The 23248-nt window shown below is 44.0% G+C and overlaps 1 protein-coding gene across 1 annotated transcript in view; it reads left to right on the top strand.

Annotated features, from left to right (window-relative positions):
• ADARB2 (adenosine deaminase RNA specific B2 (inactive)) overlaps positions 1 to 23248 on the top strand; it is a 519628-nt gene that overhangs the window by 260665 nt on the left and 235715 nt on the right. Inside the window, exon 3 of the mRNA XM_066584485.1 lies at positions 9030 to 9116. Coding sequence (XP_066440582.1) covers positions 9041 to 9116 — 76 coding nt within the window. The 5' untranslated portion in view covers positions 9030 to 9040. The remainder of the gene's footprint in view (positions 1 to 9029; positions 9117 to 23248) is intronic.

The raw sequence follows: 23248 nt of genomic DNA, 5'->3' as shown, positions 1-23248 counted from the left end.
AGGACGTTTCGATATTCATCACTTTTATCAACCATATTGGCTGTGCTAAAGTGAAGAAACACCATGCCAGGGTCTGCATCCTGACAGTCTTCAAGTCATTCTGGACTGCTGTGGATTTCCTTTTATTGTCCACCACTCAAGAAAAATGCCCAAAAGGAGATATAAAAAAATTAAAAAGTGGCCATCCAAATAAAAGCACCTATCCTCTGTTTAAGGGTAAGATACTCCTCATCAACAACAAAAGCCACACCTATAGCACTATGTGACGATGTGCATTGTGGAGCCACTGCACCACTGACTGATTTGATTTTGAGTTACTCCTGAGGGCTTTTCTAACTGTTCACCCTTTAGCCCCTTTTTAGAAGGATCTGGTCTTAGCTGCAATAAACCTCCAGGTCACTTCTCCAGGATGAGTACAATAATAACTGACCCAGGAAGGCCAGGAGGTGCCAAAGTGTGGTGCCAATGGGACAAGGAAGGAGGTAGTCAATATAACAGGCAAGGTCAGAACAGGCAGAGTTCTTGCAGTACGGTAAATAGATAGGTCAGTGCAGGGGGCAGTCAGGCAAATGGTAGTTTAGAATCATGGTCGAGGTCAGGACAAGCAGAATTTGGGAGAGCTGGGTACACTGGTAAAGGGTCAAAACCGAGAGTGAAACTGAACACCTTCAATTAGATCACTGGAAACTTTATTGCTCAGAACTCCTCCAGGGATGAGTGTGCCTTAAATAAATCGGAAGGTATCAGGATTGGATGAGAGTTGGAAAGCTGGATGCATGCTGGCCCTTTAAGAGGCAGGCCAAATATGGGTACGTGCAAGATAATATCAACCCCACCAATTAGGGAGATAAAGTGTAAAAACGTTAAAGTGCAATATGGGCAAGCAGAGAACAGTCGTATACAAGAAAAAAGAATGCAGCAACAAGTAATGTAGACGATCAATCAAACGTATGCAAAATAGTTACAGAGGAAGCAAATTTACTTAATGCATTAAATGCACAATAATTATCATACATCATATACATAAATTCATAAGGACAAGCTACATTGTGCAACATCGGCAGCAGATAGCAGTGGGGGAGGATGATACTTGACCAAATGTGAAAGAACCCCATGTATATCGCGACTCCAACAGGTGACTTCTTCACGGTTCACATAGGTCTAGGATGCTTTGCGTTAAGAAACCATCATTCTTTGTGCCTCCTAAGTTTAGTTAGACGGTGCAGGAGACCACTTCTATAACTTTCTAGTGTCCACTGTATATTATCTCTCTGTGTTCTATTGTTATGTCTGAGAACAAAACTATAAATAATGTAACTAAACAACTGGAAAAGGGAAATATCATACTAATACAGGAAAACCCTGTTTAATATTGGGGCAATTGCCCTTACTTGGGTGGTTCCATGTCTCGAATATGGGGGTTACCTAGACTGTCTTTGGTCAAGGGGGGGCAGGGACTTATCTGACAGTGAGTTGACTTAAGGAGGATGTGGACTGGACCAAAACTCCACCATGATGAAGAATAACTGGTGCCCTCTGAGAGGAGGGGCCAGAATAAACGCATTACAATAAAGGTTGATTGGCTGGCTGGAGGAACCATCTCCCTGCCAACCAATCACACCCCACACCTGCAGATGAACGCACACACATAAATGCCCAGCGTCAAATGACATTGCGCATGTGCTGACACTATAATCACATGGGCCAGGGCTGACATCATGACTAGAGATGAGCGAGCGTACTCGATAAGGCAAATTACTCGAGCGAGTATTCCCATTTTCGAGTACATGCCCGCTCGTCTCAAAAGATTTGGGGGGCGGCGGGGGAGAGCGGGGAGGAACGGGGGGGGGGGGGGGGGGGGGGTACGAGCGGTCATGTACTCGAAAATGGCAATACTCGCTCGAGTAATTTGCCTTAGCGAGTACGCTCGCTCATCTCTAGTCATGACGCCTCCTGATTGCAGCCACATTGTGTAATATCACATGGCAGCCTTTTATGTAGCATTTAGCTGTCCCTTATTGTAAATGATGTTGTAATATCCTTCTCATTGTCTATGTAATGTTGTAAGAATTGTGACACATTGTTAAAACGCGAGTGGAAAAGCTCCGTCAATGTAGGGCATGATTACAGTTCGAATAACTCATCATGAATTGTATATCTACAAATGATTTCTATTTACCCTCCAGGATACAAAGCTGCAGGTTCCTGATTTTACAAACCATATATACTGAATATTAAGTCAAAAGCATCATTCATGTTCAGGACATGATGTGAGAGAGAACAAGAAAACCAACTCATAATAAGCTACCGTCTTAGATCTTCCATTACTTCAAATTTATAACCTTATTATAGAGCTTCATTTGTGCCCCATGATATATGGCTGGAATGATACATTAAGGTGGAATAACATCCAGTAACTTACTTTTGGCTCAAGGCTAAAAAAATTTCAATGGGAAAAAGAATAGAAATGACATGCATAATGGGCCTACTCTATAGATATAACCTAAGAATTGCTTTCTCCCTGATATGCAGGTGAGCAAACCATTTATTGACTTCGGTCTCTCAACTGAAATTCTTCATGCCAGTTTAATAATATAGAAATATTTAATGTGGAGGTATTCGGGAATCTCCTTTTAAAGGCCATTTTAAGCTAACTGAAATGGGGTGCCCTTAAAGCTGACGGCTGCTGTCAGGCAGACATTGGGGTAGCCTAGTTTTCACCCTAGACCCCTTCAAGTGGGTTATGGTCTTTGCTGCAGTGTTCCTAAGCCATTACGTCTCCAAATAGTAATGGTAATGTGGCTGCTGATCTTGCACTGGGCCAAAGCATGGTATTGAACGTCTGTGTTGTTTAGAGTGTGGCGCAGTTAATGGGGACCCAATGTGTCACTGACCAAATTGACTTTGGGCTTCTCCTAAGGGCTGTACCTAGGAGCCTGCTGATTATCACCCTTTAGTCCCTTTTCAGGGATCTGATCTTCGCTGCTTGAAACCCCCAAGTCCTTTTCCCAGGCATAGTCACCGCTGTCAAGCATGAGGTGCCAGAGGGACAGGCATGTTGATACAACAAGTTGAGGTTAGGACAGGGAGAGCACATGAAATATGGTGAGAGAGGCAAAAGGTCAGGACATAGTCAAAGAACAGGCTGAGGTCAGGACAGTGAGAATCTAGGAAAGCTGGGCATGCAGGTGAGGGTTAAAACCAAGAGTCCGACAGGAAACAAGAGCATCTTTACTAGTGGAAATGGAAGCTATTGCTCAAGCACTCATCAGTGGGCTAGGGTGCCTTATATAACCTGGGAAGCATCAGAATTAGATGGGGATGGGAAAGCTGGGTGCATGCACAGTCCTTTTAAGGGGTTGGCTGAGCACTCGCATAGGCCCTACAAGCAGAACTAACAGGCAGGAGAACAGAGAAGTGTCTTCCAAAACAGAAAGGACCTTTGCACAATTCTCTTGTATGGGGCCACCAAAGATAGTCAAACTCAAGTGTTCAGCTATCTCGGGCGGTCCCATTACAGTGAATGGAGTGGAGGGGACCCATACTGTGGGATGCACCAGGACTGCACCCTTAATAAAGGCTTTGGTGATGCAACCCCTCTAAACAGGTTTTCCAGGACAGCATTATTGATGCTCTTTCTTCAGGATCGGTCATCATTAGCAACATGAAATGCTCCTGAGTAATATGAATGATTATATGGGGATTCATTTGCAGAAAACACTGAATAACGAATGTACCACCTGACTCAGTAAACATCACACAGCTACCAAAAATAGCCGTGTCTGGAGTTTAATTCTGCTCTGCGTGTGACGGTGTCACCATCATGAAGTCCCATTATTCATTCCCTGACCTTACCCAATCCGCGGTATAAATGGAGTGTCCTAAATTTATCTCCCCTCGTAGCCGTAGCATGCAGTTCCTCTTCTGACTCTGCTTTCTGCTTCATTAAGTGCTTTGGACAGCAGTTTCCTGCAGCCAGTATCATTCAAATGTCTTTCCTTTGTGCCTTCTTTTCAACTAATGTCTTAATGAAAGGCTTTGAAGATATTCTGTAAATGCAGACGATAAATTATGCTGATAGAGGAAACCGATTCTCTCACTGCAGCAAAATGTCTTCACTAGTTAATATTATTAATTATTATATATCTACTATTGAAATGGAGGCAAGATACCCAGCAGTGATGTACAGATGTAGCAATTGTTAGCATGATATCTTGATTTCCAGCATTGTAGTAAATTGAAGTTATCGTATTGTGCCCAACCCTTCCCAACATGCGCCGTACATTTACCATGCACATTTGGTGTTTGTGTATGGAGCAGGCTCGGGGACCAAACCTGCTACATAGACACTAGGTGTAAGCTGTATTTAACAGCTGATAACTGGCTGCAACAGCCGCAATTAGTGTTAAGCCTTTAAATGCTCCGATTGGCATTCAAGGGTCCTGAGCGGCACGCAGTGATAAGATTGTGAGGTGCCATCAGGGTATCTGAAGACCCCCAGGCCTACCATGAGTGAGTGTCTATTAAAAGAAGCCTGTGGCTTGTCTTATTAGAACACCTGTCAAAATGTAGTACAGGTGCTCCCCGACTTGCGAACAGGTTCCGTTCCGGGAGCCCGTTCGCAAGTCCGTTTTGTTCGCAAGTCGAACAAATGGTAGTATGGAGGGGATCGCGGGTGGATCCCGCTCCATACAACGTCGGGAGCAGGCTGTTCTTACAGCGGGCACCCGGCGGCAGCAGTTCCGACGTGCCACGCCGCTTGTCAGAACTGTTAACACTTTAAATACCGCTCTGACAGCGGTATTTAAAGTGTTAACAGTTCTGACGAGCGGCGCAGCTCGTCGGAACTGCTGCCGCCGGGTGCCCGCTGTAAGAAACAGCCTGCACCCGACGTTCAGGGGGCCCGTACAGCGTCCCACGATGAGATCGTGGGACGCTGTGTGGTTGCTAGGCAGCCGGGGACTCCTGAAAGGCCCCAGGGCTGCCTATGCAGAGTGCCTATCAAGCGCACGGCTTGCTAGGCGCTCTGCATAGACAGCCCTGGGGCCTTTCAGAAGGCCCCCGGCTGCCCAGCAACCGCGATCTGACCGGACAGGCTTCTATCAGGCTTGATAGAAGCTTGTCCGGTCCCTGCACAGCATGATGTAATGCCATAGCATTACATCATACTGTGCTGTACAGATAGTTCGTATCTAGCGAAATTCGTAACTCGAATGTTCGCAAGTCGGGGACTATCTGTATAATGCAATACTATAGTAATGCATTAGGCCTTAGTCAGACGGGCGCTTTTTCGCGCGATTTGCGCATGCGATTCGCGCATATATAGAACCAATGGTTCGCTATGTATCGGTCACATGTCCGCTTTTTATGCGGATATGCGATAAATTATAGGAAATGACGATTCGCAGATCGCGCCTATCTGCGTTCGGCGTTTTATGTGCGCACTAAATCATTTACTGCAGCTAGCTGCGTTTTTTTCGCCGGCCAGTCTAAGTTTCATGCGCATTTTGATGCGCACGGCGATTTTACTCCGGTCAGACGGGCGTTTTGCTGCGATGATTAACGCGGCTAGGTGCAGATTTTTCCCGCGATTTTTCGCCCCCGGTCACGCGATTTGCGCATCCGTCATGCGATCCGCAAATCGTGCGAAAAAACGCCCGTCTGACTAAGGCCTTATACTGTATAAGGGATCAGACAATCACAAGTTCAAATCCCCCATAGAAACTTCAAAAAAGTTTGATTATTAGAAATAATAAAAGGTACTAAAAATAAAAACTTTTCTCAGCCATCACACCAAAAATGTAACAAAAAATAAAAGTCAATAATAAAATTTGTATTGCCACTTTTGTAAAATTACACTTTTTAGTAAAATATCACATTATTCATCCTGCACTGCAAGCACCATTAGAAAAAGCAATAGGCAATGCCAGAATTGACATTTTTTAAGTCACCCAAACTCCAAGAAAAATTGAATAAAAAGCAATCAAAAATTCATATGACCCAAAATAGAATCGGTAAAAAAAACTACGCGTCACTTTGCAAAAGGTCCTCACACAATCCCATCAATAGAAAGGGAAAAAAGTCGTGGGAGTCAAAGATGGCAACACAAAGCAATTTTTGTTTAGGTATTCTTTTAAGTGATACTACATAAAACACTTTATAATTGTGGTATTGATTAGTGCAGATTTTGGTGTTCAGCAGATTTCATCCTTCCAGTTGAAGGGGTGAAGTTTGGTGTGGATCCACCACAAAATCCGCACCATTTCCTCTACATGTGAACATATCCTTATTCACATCTAGACCCTCAGTCCAAAGTTATACTCGGTAGAATGAGCAACCAATCCTCTTCGGAATATTTGAACAATCTAATATAAATTACAAATGTTCATGTTGGCAAGGATCAAATCCACGGAGGAAAAATCCAAGGCAGAATCAATTACAATCTCACTTAAAGACACCGATTTCTGCTGTGGATCTGCAACACTAGGATTAGCCGCAGTTAGCGGGGTTAGTCCGCATGCAGAATACCTGTTGTCCATTTTGTGTTCTTTACACATGTGGTTTAAACATGCATGTACAAAAATCGACACCATATAGACCACAGTGCAGATTGGGATTAGAATTCATCAAACACTTTCTTGATGCAGATTTGATGTGGAATTTACTTCAGATCTGTGGTACGATCCATCATGTGAACATAACCTTAAAGGGGTTGTCCCGTGAAACAAAGTGGGTCTGTACACTTCTGTATGGCCATATTAATGCACTTTGTAATGTACATTGTGCATTAATTATGAGCCATACAGAAGTTATTCACTTACCTGTTCCGTTGCTAGCGTCCCCGTCTCCATGGTGCCGTCTAATTTTCAGCGTCTAATCGCCCGATTAGACGCGCTTGCGCAGTCCGGTCTTCTTCTTTTCTGAATGGGGCCGCTTGTGCCGGAGAGCGGCTCCTCGTAGCTCCGCCCCATCATGTGCCGATTCCAGCCAATCAGGAGGCTGGAATCGGCAATGGACCGCACAGAAGACCTGCGGTCCACCGAGGGTGAAGATCCCGGTGGCCATCTTCACAAGGTAAGTCAGAAGTCGCCGGAGCGCGGGGATTCGGGTAAGTACTGGACGGTTTGTTTTTTTTATGCCTGCATTGGGTTTGTCTCGCGCCGAACGGGGGGGGGGGGGGGGCTATTGAAAAAAAAAAAAACCTGTTTCGGCGCGGGACAACCCCTTTAAGAATGTAACCGTTTATAAGATAAAAGGGGAGAAAAAAAATGTAACCTATGGAAAGTAAGCCCTATAAATTATAGAAAGTAAGCCTTATAACTTATAGAAAGTAAGCCCTATAATTTATAGAAAGTAAGCCCTATAATTTATAGAAAGTGAGCCCTATAAATTATAGAAAGTAAGCCCTATAACATCTTGAAAGTAAGCCCTATAACCTATAGAAAGTAAGCCCTATAACATATACAAGGTAAGCCCTATAACCTATAGAAAGTAAGCCCTATAACATATACAAGGTAAGCCCTATAACATATACAAGGTAAGCCCTATAACCAATAGAAAGTAAGCTCTATAACCAATAGAAAGTAAGCCTTATAACCTATAGAAAGTAAGCCCTATAACTTAAATGTTATAAATATATGTGGTTAGGTATCTCTGAATTGATATGGACAGGAGTGCTCCTGCAATGAGGCGTCAGAGTGATTACTGCAGTGGCAGACGCCCAATTGGACCTGCAGGCTGAGAAAGTTAATGGTTTCTGAGGTTGCTGCTTGGCCACATGTCCACTAAGAGATGTCACTATTACCACTGGAGCCACTATAGGGGACACTATTACCACTGTGGCCACTGTGGGAGTGACCATCACTACGGGGGCCACTATTGGGGACATCATTACTACTGGGGCTACTAACAGGGTGGTTACTATTACTACTGGGGCCACTATAGGGGACACTTTTAATACTGGGGCTACTATTACTTTTGAGGTCACTAATAGGGGCACTATTCTTACTGAGGTCACTATGGGGGACACTATTACAATTAGGGCTACTATGAGGGGGTCACTAGTACTACTGGGGCCACTGTGGGGAACAATATTACTACTGTCCTCACTATGGGGGGCAGTATTACTTCTGCGGCCACTATGGGAGAGAGTATTACTACTGTCGACACTACAAGAGTTCAGTATTAATACTGGGAACACCTACTGGGGCACTATTACTACTGAGGCAACTATGGGGATCAGTATTACTACTGGGGCCATTAAGGAGGTCACTATTGCTAATTGGGCCATTAAGTGGGCCACTGTTACTACTGGTGGTCATTAAGGGGGCCACTGTGGGTCACTATTACTCTGTCACTTCACACAAATCTCATTGGTGCAAATGTCTGTTGAGTATCTTGTATATTAGTGCTTTTAATGCCTGTAAAATTAGTGGGGAGTTTTCAGGGGGCATTTCACACATTGCCTCAGGCGGGGTATGGAGCAATTTACAATATGAAGGAGTTTAATTTTACACCACAGAGTATTTTTTTAGCAAGACTGGGTTGTTTTAACCCCATGAAATGTTTGAAGAACAGCTTGAAATGATGTAAAATAACCAAAGAGGTAGTACTCCTCTTACCGCTCCCATGCCAGGGCTTCCCCGCCAGTGTCTGGTCTTTCTGCTCCATTGGTGATGTATCAATATGATATTTAACCGCTGCAGCCAATTTTCTGTGACCGACGATGATTGGCAGCAGTAGTCACATGCTGTGTTGACATGTCATGAGATGGGGTCCAAGGATGCAGCAGCGGGGGATGGGTCGGGTGAGTATTGGGTATTTTGTTGTTTTGCACCCTTTTAAGGCGTTCTTAAATTTTTTTTTTGAAGGGGAGGGGAGAACACCTTTAAAAGATGTAACAATATTTTACCGTGTGCTTCTTGTCCAGAGAGCTTTGAAGATTTTACTTATTAACTTGTGGATTCGCAGTTTAGTGACCTTTCAGAATGTCTGTAAAATAGTCTAAGAAAAATTCTTCTTTTTTACAGAAAAAATTAGCATGCTGTCCACCTTCATCGTACCTTTCAAGTTTATCAACCCTGGGGCAAGCAGCGCGGACGATGAAGATAATTTAAGTGAGTACCTTATGCCTGCTTTATAGATTGTTTTTTTAAAGATGGATGTTCTCTTTTTGGTTTATTTCTCTTAACCCCTTAGTGACGAATCCTGTTTGCGCCTTCATTTTAGCATCGACGCAGCCGTATGAGGGCTTGTTTTTTGCAGGACAAGTTGTGTTTTTTAATGGTATCATTTGGGGTACATATAATGTATTGTATAACTTTTGGTAATTTTTTTTTTAAGAGGACTGAGGGAAAAAAAGAAATTCTGCTTCTTTTATCACTCTTCTAATACACTAATATACTTCAGTATAATAGTGTATTAGAAAGCCTATGAAGCTCCGCCAGAGGCTGAGCCATATAGGCCACCGTAGCTGGCAGACGCGAAGGCTATAGCCAAGTCTCCGGGTGCCATAGCAACTCTTGAGGTCCCTGTGACTACATTGTGGGGGTCCGATGGGTGACAGAGGGAGCCCCCTCCTCCTTTTAGACTTAACATGTCGGGGTCACATTGACCACTTTGTGTAAAAAGTTAAATACCTGGCATCCAAAGTTTCTTCGGTCCCTGGTGTTAGAGCAAGTGACGGCTGTCATCCAACAGCTAGGCACCCACTCTCCCCGGCAGGGGAGATCCACACCAGGCTAATGCAGCTCGGTCAAAACAAGGCACTGCTGAATAAGGCCCCTTAACGGCTGCCGTCAAAAGACGTATGGGCGGTCATTAAGGGGTTAAAGTGGATACCCCATCTGTGTTCTCTGCTATGTGTGGGACCCCATACATTACATGTCCCAATCTTGTGTGAGAGTCATACGAAAATAGGACATGCAGCAATTTTTCAAACTTAGACCATTGGTCCAAGTGAAAAATCGTCCATGTGAATGAACCCATTGAAATAAATGGGTTCATTCTCTATGCGAGTTCCATCTCGGACATGTACAAAACTCACGCAAGAATATCGACCATGTAGATACGACCTGAGGGCCCTTTTACATGGCAAGACTGTCAGGTGCTTAAGTGCTCAACAGTCATCCCAGTGAGAATCGTTCCAGTGCTTTCACACAGGAGCGATCATCGCTCAGTGAACGGAGGTGAAGCAGGCTTGCAGATCGCACCGGCCCGCTTGCCTCCATTAATCCTTTCCAATCCACTGTCTGACGTCTGAAGACATTATGAGTTTAGGCTGTATAGCTCCAATGTTGGAAGACGTCCGTCGGGGTTCTCTTACTGTTTATTGCCAGCCTCTCTGTTGTCGGAGCCTATCCAAGGTGCCACCTCATGCAGTACTGGCTTTAGCCAGCATATAGCGCCGTTGTATAACAGCAGAAAAAGAGTAAGCCCCCTAGGAAAACCAGGATACAAATTGGATTAGAAAGGGTTAACAGTAAACAGGCAGTCATCGATAGATGAACTGCCTGTCTACACGGGCCGGTCGTTGTTTGATTTTTATGCTTGTCGAAACTGAACAATGAACAATAAGGGCTAATGCCCACGGCTGAATTTCTCCCATGTGAACCTAATAGCTCAATGTTCATGCTGTGGAATTCCGCAGCGAGAAAGAAACCGCGGCATGCTCTAATTACCGTGGAAAAATGCGCGTCTGGCTTCGATTGTAGTCAATGGAAGCTGTCCATCATGCAATACTTCTACTGTGAGCACGGCAAAAGTATTACACGATTATGCATCACTGCCGGCCGCGTCATCGGCCACTCCTGGCGCTTCAGACGAAATCCACGTGGCAGATCCAAAGAGGTCAGTAGGGGTCTCTGGGGGGCGCCGTGTCCGACTCCGCTGCAATATTCCACTGGCGGAGTCCGACACAGCTGTGGGCATGAGGCCTAAGGGAACAAATTATTGTTTGTCCTTCAGTCGCCGGCAGCGATTACACTGAATACTCCATTTTCCCACGGTCCAGCGAGAATCGGTACGATAATCTTTCTAAGATTTGTGACATTTAGCTTGATGAATGCAATGGCGCCTTAGGGGATTCTTACACAGAAGGATTTTACTCAAGATTAGCGGTGCGGTATACGTGAACTGCAAGTGCCTAACGCTCCAGGTAACCAGCCTGTCCTTGTTGATCCACCTTGGTGCCTCTTCAGTTGCTCATCTCCTTGCTACCTCCCACATGCCTCATTATAGCATAGGTCATCAATAGTAAATGCCCGGAATGCTCCTTTAATGCTACTATGGTAAAGCTGTAATTAGTTTTATTTAGCTTGAATAATGACAATCACTTTTCAAAAACCAATAGTAGCCCAAACTTCTTTCCACTATTCCTCTTGGATTGCTATATACTGTGTAAACGTTTTAGGCAGGTGTGAAAAAAATTCTGCAAAGTAAGAATTTTTTCAAAAATAGAGGGCATCTGATCGACTCCAAAAATATTCTGGACAATGACCCTAACCATACAGTCAATGTCATTAAGAACTGCAGTGGGTGGACAAAAATGTGGAAACACCATGCGAAATACTTAAATTACATGGGATTATAAATCCTATTTCAATAAGTTGTGTAGAGACCGATTTTAAGTGGGGGTAATATGACACAGATGCTAACAGGCAGAAGTGAACATCTGCCTGAGCAACAAGGTTTCATTGGTTAAGGGTTTGATCCACTCAGCTGCTGTTACCAGCTGGCTCCCAAAACCACCCAGAGCAGGGCAAGAGGTGAAGTAAAAACAAATTTGGTGGGAAAGCTCTCAGCCAAGCAGGGGTCAAAAAGGCAGCTCAGTGCTAATGGTTAAAATTCCATGCATTTCGTATGGTGTTTTCAGATTTGTGTCCACCCCCTGTAAAGAAGAACAAGGAGTCCTGGAAGTGGTGATATGATCCCCACAGATCCCTGATCTCATCATCATCCAGTCTGTCTGGGATCAAATGAAGAGACAGAAGGCATTGGAGCGAGCCAGCATCCACAGAAGATCTGTGCGTAGTTCTCCAAGATTTTTGAAAAAAACCTCCATGCCGAGTTACTTCAAAAACAGTGTGCAAGTGTACCTAGAAGAAGTGATGCTGTTTTGAAGGCAAAGGGCGGTCAATTCAAATGTTAATGTGATTTAGATTTCTTCATTGATTAGTGACTTTTTACATTTTTTAATTGACAAATACAAACTATCAGCACTTCTATCTCTCTTAGGCCTAAGTCACACGGTCGGTTTTTGCCGCGATTTGCGCATGCCTCGGCCGATTTTATAAAACCATTGCTTTGCAATGGTATCGGACACATGAGCGCTTTTTATGCGCTCGTCCGATAAATTATAGAACAGAAATCGCAGATCGCACCTATCTGCGATTCCTGTTCTCTTCTCTATATGCGCTCAATGGGACCGGCGGCAGCAGCGCCGACCCCAATGAGAACATATAGAAGACAAATCCTTCTTCTCTGCCACAGCTGTAACAGCTGTGGCAGAGAAGAACGATGTTTGCCCATTGACTTCAATGGAGCCGGCAATACAGCCGGCTCCATTGAAAGCAATGGGCTGCGGGCGATCGCTGAGCCAATCAGAGGCCGCACTCACTCACCCATTCATGAATTCATGAATGGGTGTGAGTGAGAGCTGCCTCTGGTTGGTCAGGCTGTGACCAATCAGAGGCAGCTCATTCAGCAGGCGGGGATTTTAAATCCCCGGCTGCTGAATACTAGAGAGAGCAGTTCAGGAGAACTGCCGCCGGCCGCGGCTGAACTCCGTCTGCCGGGACAAGGTGAGTATGTATATTTTTTTATTTTTACACATTTCTGGATGAATTGCAGGGAAGGGCTTATATATTTAAGCCCTTCCCGACAATTCATCCCGCGATCGCCCGCAGCGCATTGCTTTCAATGGAGCCGGCTGTATTGCCGGCTCCATTGAATTCAATGCGCTGGACAGCTCCTGCCCGTTTCTAATGAAACGCGGCTAGGAGCAGTATTTTCGGGCGATTTTTCGGCCCCGGTCACGCGATTTGCGGATGCGTATTTGTCATGCGATCCGCAAATCGCGGGAAAAAACGCCCTTGTGACTAAGGCCTTACTTTGCACCATTTTTTTCCGCACCTGCCTAAAACTTTTGCGCAGTACTGTATTTTACTTAACAGAGAGCATTATTGAGCACAAGAATGAAGAATCACCAGTCTTGTTTAGTAAAACGTAATGCATGTGACAGTCAACATCTAAAAACACGCATTCAGTAAAACCTATGGTTACGTCTAACACTAAACTTCAAGTACTCGAATGTTTCCTTTTTGCCGCTGATTAATATGAGATGCGACTAGAATTGCTCTTTAAGTGTCCGACGCGGTAATTGACTGCAGATATAGCAATAGAATGGACAATATTAAGCATGAATGCTGCAGATAGTAGATCCAAAAATCAATCATCAGCCAAACTCATAGGTTATCTAGCGAATAATGGCAAATCAGAAGCTGGCATTTGCTTTTCTCTCTTGTGGTATTTGCACATTTGGAATCAAACGATTCTTGGATTTACATAAAATGTCAACTTTCAGCTTATGGAGTGAAAGGTAGATTTATGTGGAGATAAGGTTTGCAAAAAATAGAAAAACACAGTGGTGGGCTATAGAATGTTTCATGGAACTTATATGTAACCGTTGCTTGTATAGATCAGAATATCAATGTAAACTACTCGATTGGCACCACTCTGATGAGTTATGATAACAGTCAGAGAGCAACCTCAGGCGAGCAGAATTTACTGTATGAAGCTAAAAAGCATTAAAATGACCCGTACCTGCACCTCTGCAGACCTGGATGGAGTTGGGAGGACGGAGGGAACAGCAGGGAAGCAGCCATGTGATTAAAGCTTACCTGAGTTTTGTCAGATGAGTTTTCATAATAAGCTGTCCTTTGTGTACATGAGGAATTACTCTTTCTAGCCATTATATGACTTGTGTCTTGCATTTCTCCTATTTTACCCATTTCCCACTCTGCGGTGTGTAAATCTGATTTGCCATCTTCTCGGGACTGGTGGGGGAGCTGTGCTGTGTTCTATGGAGTGTACACAGAGAACTCCAGAGATCCTGCTTTCTATCTGTCTGTTATACACACACAGACATAACTGCATCATGTAGCAATGTACATCAAGATTTAGCAATGTGCTTGTGTATAAACAGCGGTAGATATCTTAGCGCTAGTTCCAGCATTCACATCTGAGTTTGAGTCTCTTCCTTCCTCTTCTCTCTACTCTTCACATACAGTACAATGAGCATAATGACCGATCTGTCTGTTCTGCTGTTCTAGCATCTGATGTCAATCATGTGAAAGCAGACAGTAGACAACAAGCTAGGGGGAAGAGAATCAGCTCTTTAGAGTGTTTTAGCACAAAATGTTATTTTAAGTAAATAAAGTACATAGCAGCGTTGCTAATGATCACATTGGCTATCATATAAGGGTAAGTTGTTTGAAACGTAAGTGTCTATGTAAAAGGGTTGTCCAGAGTTCAAAAAGCACGGCTGCTTTCTTCCAAATAGATTGCCACGCTTCTCCATGAGTTGTGTCTCAGTGGAGCTGAGCTGCAATACCACATACAACCCTATGGACAATAATGGGGCTGTGTTTAGAAAAAAACAGCCATATTTTTTAACCTTGGACAACCCAGTTAACTCATAGACTGGAAGAGTTGGAAGGGACCTCCAGGGTCATCGGGTCCAACCCCCTGCTCAGTGCAGGATTCACTAAATCATCCCGGACAGATATTTGTCCAGCCCTTGTTTGAACACTTCCAATGAAGGAGAACTCCCCACCTCCCGTGGTAACCTGTTCCACTCATTGATCCCCCTCACTGTCAGAAAGTTTTTTTCCAACATCTAATCTGTCTCCTCCCTTTCAGTTTCATCCTATTGCTTCTAGTCTTTCCTTGTGCAGATGAGAATAGGGCTGATCCCTCTGCACTGTGACAGCCCTTCGGATATTTGTAGACCGCTATTAAGTCTCCTCTCAGCCTTCTTTTTTGCAAGCTAAACATTCCCAGACCCTTTAACCGTTCCTCATAGAACATGATTGGCAGACCGCTCACCATCTTGGTAACTCTTCTCTGAACTTGCTCCAGTTTGTCTATGTCTTCTTTAAAGTGGGGTGCCCAGAACTGGACACAGTATTCCAGATGAGGTCTGACTAAGGATGAGTAGAGGGGGATAATGACCTCACGTGATCTAGACTCTATGCTTCTCTTAATACATCCCAGAATTGTGTTTGCCTTTTTGCTGCTGCATCACCCGCAAGGAGTCCCCTCATCCCTTTTTTTTTCTTTCACCTAGGGCTTATTTTCAGGGAAGGGCTTGTATTTAATGATGAGCGAACGTACTCGGATAGGCACTACTTGTCCGAGTAATGTGCCTTATCCGAGTACCGCTGTGTTCGTGCTGAAAGATTCGGGACGCGCTGCGGAGCGGGGAGCTGCAGGGGAGAGCGGGGAGGAACGGAGGGGAGCTCTTTCTCTCCTTCTCTCCCGGCCGCTCTGCCCCGCTCCCCGCTGCGACTCACCTGTCAGCAGCGGAGCGCCCCGAATCTTTCAGCACGAACACAGCGGTACTCGGATAAGGCACATTACTCGGACGAGTAGTGCTTATCCGAGTACGTTCGCTCATCTCTACTTGTATTTCAAGCCCTTCCCCGAAAATCACTGCGGGGGTCACAGTGTTCAGTGATGAGGGGACCTTCCTGGAGCAGCTGTGCTTCTACAAGCACAGCTGCTCCAGGGAACGTAGCAATAACCACAGACCTTCGGTCACGCACATTTTGCTCATCCATAGATGCGTGCAATAAAACACTCATGTGACTGAGCCCTAAGAAAGATTGCACTGCATGTGTTTAAGAAAAAAACACATGACCACGTCCATTGCCACCTTCATGTTTTATCGTTTGTCCTTTCGAATTTTATGCGCATGTAAAATTCGCACATGTGACCGCCGTCATTGGAAAGCATTGGTTCTATATAGTGCTATTTTTTTTTAAATACGCGAATAATCAGACGTTAAAACGCCCGTGTGACTGAGCCCTTATAGTGTAAAACAATTTAGACTGCCTCTGGGATTTATTGACCCATAGAGCAAAGTCCATATATCATTTTTATTGTGCTTAGAATTCTGTAAAACAAAACAACAAAAATGGCGCAATTGCTTTTTTTTTCTCCCCACTTAAAAAATGTTAAGTTTTTTCATATATTATTTAGTACATTAAATAGTACCATTAAAAAATACAACTCGTCCTGCAAGAAACAAGCCCTCATACGGACGGCGATGTCAATGAAAAAAAAAAAGGTATGCCTCTTGGAAGACCGGGCCCATTGATCGAAAATAAAAAAAAAGAAGAACAATCTCAGATTCTGAAGGCATTAAAATTGTAAGCCTACAAGCTACTCTTGATATTGCCTCCTCCTTATCCATCTTTCACTACTGAGTTTTTATTTTTGTAACCCCATGTGAAGCCTTTCCATAAACAGCGTTATATGCCGCACCTGTTAGACCGCCATCTTTATTTATATGGAATAGGAAAGCGCCTCGTCCGGGCTTTTCACATGCATGAGGAGGCCTTATAATAAACAGTGGCCGGCACCAAGGCTCTATGGTGTCCCCTGTAATAAAACACACAGCAGATTACGCATTTTGCCAGAACGTGGACAATAAGACCAGCGGTCCAATCCGAGAGCTCCACTAATCCTTCGGGCGCAGTCCTTACCTCTTGCGACAACCCTAACTGCTGCTTCTGATGCCGCCTCAGGCTGCTACGTTATGATGAAAGTTGAGCATACTTATTGTCTCTACAGCTGACATTCTTCTTTATTTGCTCTATTCTATTCCTGGAAGCTCTTCCGAATAGTGACTGTCGGTGTAACATCATTTCTGAGAGCTTACTGTGTTAAAAGGCACATCTGTGACTATGCGAGAATAAGAGGTTACGCGGCGCCTCTCTCTAATATACTTGCCATTTATTGTCCGTAAAGTCTGTCATTAGACCACCCGGTGCTTTTAAAGCGAAGCGCTGAGCAGAGACGGTGGATTTGTCAACGTTTTTTCTTTTACGAAGAGGGTTGTAGTGTAGAGTTATTTAGTTGTAGTGTATAGGTAGAGTGGTTTCACATCTGCGCCCGGGGTTCCGGTTTCCTGCTCCGTTCGGGGAACAGGAAAGGGAAAATCCCGTGGCTGAATAGGTCCATCTCAGGACGGAACTGAACAGCGCCGGATGGACCCCATTGACTATAATGGGGGCCATTTTGTTTCCGCTCAGCTGCCCAGGTTTTAGGCTGAAGAAGAAGCATCGGATCTTTGGCGGACCTTCCAACTGGAGGTTCCAATGCAGATGTGAAACCTTATTTAGCCGTAGTGTATAGTTATTTAGTTGGGTTTTACATTTTGTGCATGCTGGTATGTCAAAAATGTGCCCACAGCGGGAAGGGTGTAAAATACCGGCTCCTCTACTGCTATAATAATACTAGTGACAGCAGAATAGTATTTGATTAGTCGGCTGTAATCATGTTGTAGCAGAGGTTGGCTGACCTAGTCCTAATTACCCTGGCCAAGGCTGAATTGCCCCACAGCATGATGCATAGGAGTCCTTCCCATAGACACTCATCTGCCAGGTTATTGCTTAGTTTAAAGTGAAGTTGTGTTCTTCCTTTCAGTACCTATGTACGCGCAAAAACACGCTTGTGTGAAGCCACCCTAAGGCAGCATAAATGCAGTCCTAAACTCCCGCTCACGACCTGAAGGTTGCCAGTCCAATCCCTGCTTGGTTCAGGTAGCAGGCTCAAGGTTGACTCAGCCTTCCATCTTTCCAAGGTCAGTAAAATCAGTACCCAGCTTGCTGGTGGTAAAAGAAGACTGAGGAAGGCAAACCACCCCACATAAACTGTCTGCCAACAAACAGCTGACTTTGCTGGGGAAGCCATGGCCAGCCTAACATTTGCAGACGAAGTGCAGTATTACATGATGGCCTTTCAGAAGAATGGTCACCAGGTAAAAAGGGACAGCAGAAGATCCAACAGGATGGGAACTGCTGTCATTGGGTCATAGAGTGGGGTCATAGCAGGGCACCTTTTCTATGATGCTCATATGCCCTAATGTCATCTTGGCACAACGCCTTTCATAGGATATCACTTAACTAAATGCCATTTCTAAATTAAAAACTGTCCTATAACTACATCTCTATGGGGACAATAACTGCTTCATATATTCTAAATCCCGTAAAGAGAATGAAATCGCTCCGTAAATGCGGATGGATTTCCATAGCTGGATTTCGCAGTCAGTTTGAAGTGATTTATTAGAGCTGTCAAATAATTTCCTATTTTATGAAATCTCTTTATATTATTTTACTGAATTGCGACAGTAAGACTCTGAATTGAGATCCCAGCAAGCATTTCATATCAGGCCCCAGACAGCAGAACATTGGTCTGGTAATCCCTCTCCCTGATCTGGTTGGTGTAGTATGCTATTAATGGTCTAGAACTGGAGGCGGCTGCAATCTCTTCAGCGGCTTAGTTTAGATTTTTTATTATTATTATTATTTTTTTAATATTTTTTTATTAAGTGAATGATTCTTTCCCGCAGTAATGACAGACGCATCAGGCATTTCAAATGACATCATCTGTCAAGTCTCAGCCGGTACAATACCTAATGCAGCTTAAGATGTGTCATTTCATTCCAGGTAGAACATTCGCATAAAATTCATGTGAACGAGTTTATTTGGAAATGTAATCAGGCTGAATTGTTCCGTTATGTATTTTAAACATGCTATTATGTTAGAGGTGCAGCATTAACTGACTGATAACATAAGGCTGGCAGAGATATTTAAAGAGAGAGCGGTTTTAAAGGAAAACTGTCCTACGCTACGGCTACCTGGCAAAGGCTTTCAAAGCTGCTTTCTGGGACTCCAGTAGTGATAACCTAACCTTCGGATAAAATATTTGTGCCTTCTTTCAATGATACTTGTCCCAATGAATAGCGTTAGTCGTATTATTTTAACAGCAGGCCTGCAAAGTCCTTGGTGGGGTGTGCACTGGCCGGCTTTTTAATGAGGCCGGCCCTACTTACAACCGGATTCTGATGAAATGCTTGAGGTCCTCTTGTGTAGCTTGATCCATGGTCTCTATAGTGCAGCTTCGAACTCTCTCACAGATGATCGCCCCTCAGTTAGCAATAGAGATGAGCGAGCATTGCTCTTCTCAAGTGACTGCATTCTCGTCCGAGCAGGCTCGGGGGGGGGGGGGGGGGCGGTGGGGGGGGAGTGGGTGCCGGCGGGGGGTAGTGGGGGGGGGGAGAGAGAGATCTCTCTCACTCTCCTCCTCACTCCCACCGACTCCCCCTTCATATCTCTAAGGCAGTGTTCTCCAACTCCAGTCCTCAGGGACCTCCAACAGGTCATGTTTTCACGATTTCCTTAGTATCGCACTGGTGATGTAATTATTGTCAGTGCCTCAGACATTGCCACAGGTGTTCTTACTATAGGAGAGGAAAACATGACCTATTGGGGGTCCATGAGGACTGGAGTTAGGGAACATTGGTCTAAGGCAATCTTACAGTGTGTGTATATATATAATTTCCTTTTCCAACCCATACAGGAGGTCCTGTGAAGTCTTTGGATCAGCGGAGCTGGCTGCATAGCTTTGCAGCTATAGCACTGCTGGCTCTTTTGTGAGGAGACTTATAAGGCCATGTTGCTCTTCTGGTATCTCCTCCCTCATTTTCTAGGTGCTTTCCCTAAGGAGAGATGATACCCTTGCTGACCCAAGTCATAGAAACCTACTGCACACTGATGAGGGTCAAAAACGCCATACTATCTCAGTATGGTTTTATGGCTTTTGGTTAATTCCTAATCATTGTTATAAAGACTTGTATAAAGGCCCTGACATTGATTTGCAGGAATGCTGCCATCCAGTAGGTGGCGCTTCAGAGGTATTGTTCTATCTTTCCTTATTTGTTCTGTTGCTGAAACGCGTCATCCAAATAAAGGGTTCTTCTTCATGCCGTTTGGCATTCCTGTGCAGAAGCGCCTCTGGTAGGTCTGTAAACAAATAGCATATATGGCTGCTCTACTCTTTCCTTTTGCAGATAGTCAGTTGATGTCCACTTCCAAATTTCTAATAGTCAAAAGTTCTCATAATGATATTTAACCTTCTAAGTGTTAAAAATCAGCTCGCGGTCTGATGATGTCCTCCAAGCAGCTAGACCAGGCTAAACCCAGTGATCATCTCACTCACTGAGACTCTTCACTCTTCCCAGACTGCATCGGGAATATGCAAATTACCTTCCTGGAGCTGCAATCCCTGATAAGACTACTACTTACACATAAGACAACGGGTACGCTCATTGGACTATTTGGGTTGAATTAACATATGGAATAGAATTTTTTTTAATTATTTTTTCACAGGTACAGTATGCGAGGCTAATGGGGTATAAAGGATATATGTTTAGAATGCTAATAGCCTGACTATTAAAGGGGTTGTCCCGCAAAAGCAAGTGGGGTTCAGCACTTCTGTATGGCCATATTAATGCACTTTGTAATGTACATCGTGCATTAAATATGAGCCATACAGAAGTTATTCACTTACCTGCTCCGTTGCTAGCGTCCTCGTCTCCATGGAGCCGTCTAATTTCAGTGTCTAATCACCCGATTAGACGCGCTTGCGCAGTCCGGTCTTCTCCCTTCTGAATGGGGCCGCTCGTGCCGGAGAGCGGCTCCTCGTAGCTCCGCCCCATCACGTGTGCCGATTCCAGCCAATCAGGAGGCTGGAATCGGCAATGGAACGCACAGAGCCCACGGTGCACCATGGGAGAAGACCTGCGGTCCACCGTGGGTGAAGATCCCGGCGGCCATCTTCGCAAGGTAAGTAAGAAGTCACCGGAGCGCGGGGATTCGGGTAAGTACTATCCGTTTTTTTTTTTAAACCCCTGCATCGGGTTTGTCTCGCGCCGAACAGGGGGCTATTGAAAAAAAACAAACCCGTTTTGGCGCGGGACAACCCCTTTAACATACTGGCAATGGTTTACAAGGGAACCTGGTAACAGGTTCCCTTCAAATTCTATATTCTACTTAGTCAAAAATAAGTTTGAAGATTTTCTCTTCTTACTAAAAAAAACCTGTGTACACCTACATTATCCTACCAAACGTAATTGGACACCTGAGCAATAAACCAAAGTACTGTAGTATTTATTTCCATATGTTAATACCTAATGGGTGTTTCTTTAACCCAAATGACATCGGATACTCTCGGTGACATATGTTGGACTAACATCTGATGCACTTCAGCTGGTATTTCCCTCCATTTATCCTACAAATGGACGCTATTCATATTTCCTGACTCGATATTGCAGTTCGTCCCAAAGATGTTCAGAAAGGTTTAGGTCCGAACTGTGTAGGCAAGTCCAATCGTGGAACATCCATATCCTCAAACCAACGTAAAACAGTGTTGGATTCAGGACGAGGCGCGTTGACGTGTTGGAAGTATGGCCGACCATTCCCAGAGGATTGTCACACAGCAGCACATTATTATCTAGAATGTCAGGCTACACCTCCTCTGTGGTCATGGTTCTTGTTACTACAACCAACGGACCGAGACCATGCCAAGTAACACATCTCCAGATCCTGATGGAACCTCTGCCCTACTTAACTGTTAGCACGACACACTTAGGTAAAGGGCGTTCTCCATCATCCGCCACACCCAGGTACCGCCATGTGATATGAAGATGGAGTAGTGTGATTTGTAACTTCATAAAACGTTCTTCCATTTCTCAACTGTCCAATGATGATGCTTCTAGCACCACTTTACACAGGTTGATGCGTTGCACTTCGTAATGGACGGATTATGTGCAACGGCCTAACCAATAGCGTTTAGTTACCATCACAAACTACGGCTGACACCTCCAAGGGTCTGCATCTTATGGAGCATGGTTTAGGACACATGACATGCTAACGAGACACAATCCATTCTACTGGTAGGAGTGTCCAAATACTTTCAGTAGAGTAGTGTATACTCTGTACACTATTCAGATCTGTCGTATTCATTAGGTCCACCATGGTTCTACAATTTGCACTTTTTACTAATGTTGTATCAAAAAACTAAAGTTTCAAATGTCTGAAAGTAGAATAACCTTCAGAAAAAACAATATTATCTCTTCAAATGTAGCATGGAGAATCGGATGACTGGTTTTTCTGAGCCCTTTCGACCTAGAGACACAGGCATTGTCATTATTAGTGATGCATTATCGTTGGGAGGATGGAAAGCATGATGATCACACAAGCCCATTTAACTCTTCCTTGCATGATAACGCATCACCATACTGTAGAAAATGAGATCTGCTCGGAGAGTTTGAAAGGTAATGAAAAATGGAATATATTGCAGGCTCTAGTATGTAAAGTACACTTAGAAAACGATGCTCGGCGCATAGAGAGGCTTTTAATGGAAAATGACTTTTCCATAGATGTGTTAGCTTTTATAATTTCACTAATGTAATAATGAAAATAATAATCTGCAGTGTTGGGAAGTATAGAATGACATATATTAACGTTAAAGGGACTGTATAGGCTATATGGCATTGCCTAGAGATGGCAATAATGGCATTTTATATTACCCTGTTTCCCTGAAAATAAGACGTACCCTGAAAATAAAACATAGCATGATTTTCCAGAATTTTTGAGGATGCAAAATGATTTTTTAGGCTTTTTGAGGATGCTTGAAATATAAGCCCTACTCCAAAATTAAGCCCTGCTAACAGTTAATGTAAAAAGTCTATTTAAATAGTGTCCAGGCAGCTATACATGTAAAAAAGTTAAACCTTTTTGAACAAAAATTAATATGACACTGTCTTATTTTCGGGGAAACACGGTAGCAATAGGGCTACACAACCTAGTAGGATGATGGGAGTCACGTTTTACAAATCATCTTCCAATTGTCATTTTTACAGTATGACAAGACGACTCAAAATAGTCTTGAGCCTTCTTGTAATATGAGGGATGCAGCGCACATCAGGATCATTTATTACACCTGTTGGCATTTATATTTAGTGAACTTAATGGATATACTGAATGGAAACTTTATTAGAGACCCCCAATCTAGTAGCACTTTGGACCCACTTTAGCTTCCAATACTTCAGTAATTCATCATGGAGTCCATCCATAGATATCAGAGGACCGAGGATATGCGAAGAAAACCTTCCGCACACCAT

Source organism: Eleutherodactylus coqui, chromosome 12 (assembly GCF_035609145.1).
Source record: "Eleutherodactylus coqui strain aEleCoq1 chromosome 12, aEleCoq1.hap1, whole genome shotgun sequence".
In the NCBI taxonomy this organism is placed as follows: domain Eukaryota; kingdom Metazoa; phylum Chordata; class Amphibia; order Anura; family Eleutherodactylidae; genus Eleutherodactylus; species Eleutherodactylus coqui.
Note: the sequence above shows the minus strand (reverse complement) of the source record. Positions and strands in the feature narration are given on the sequence as shown.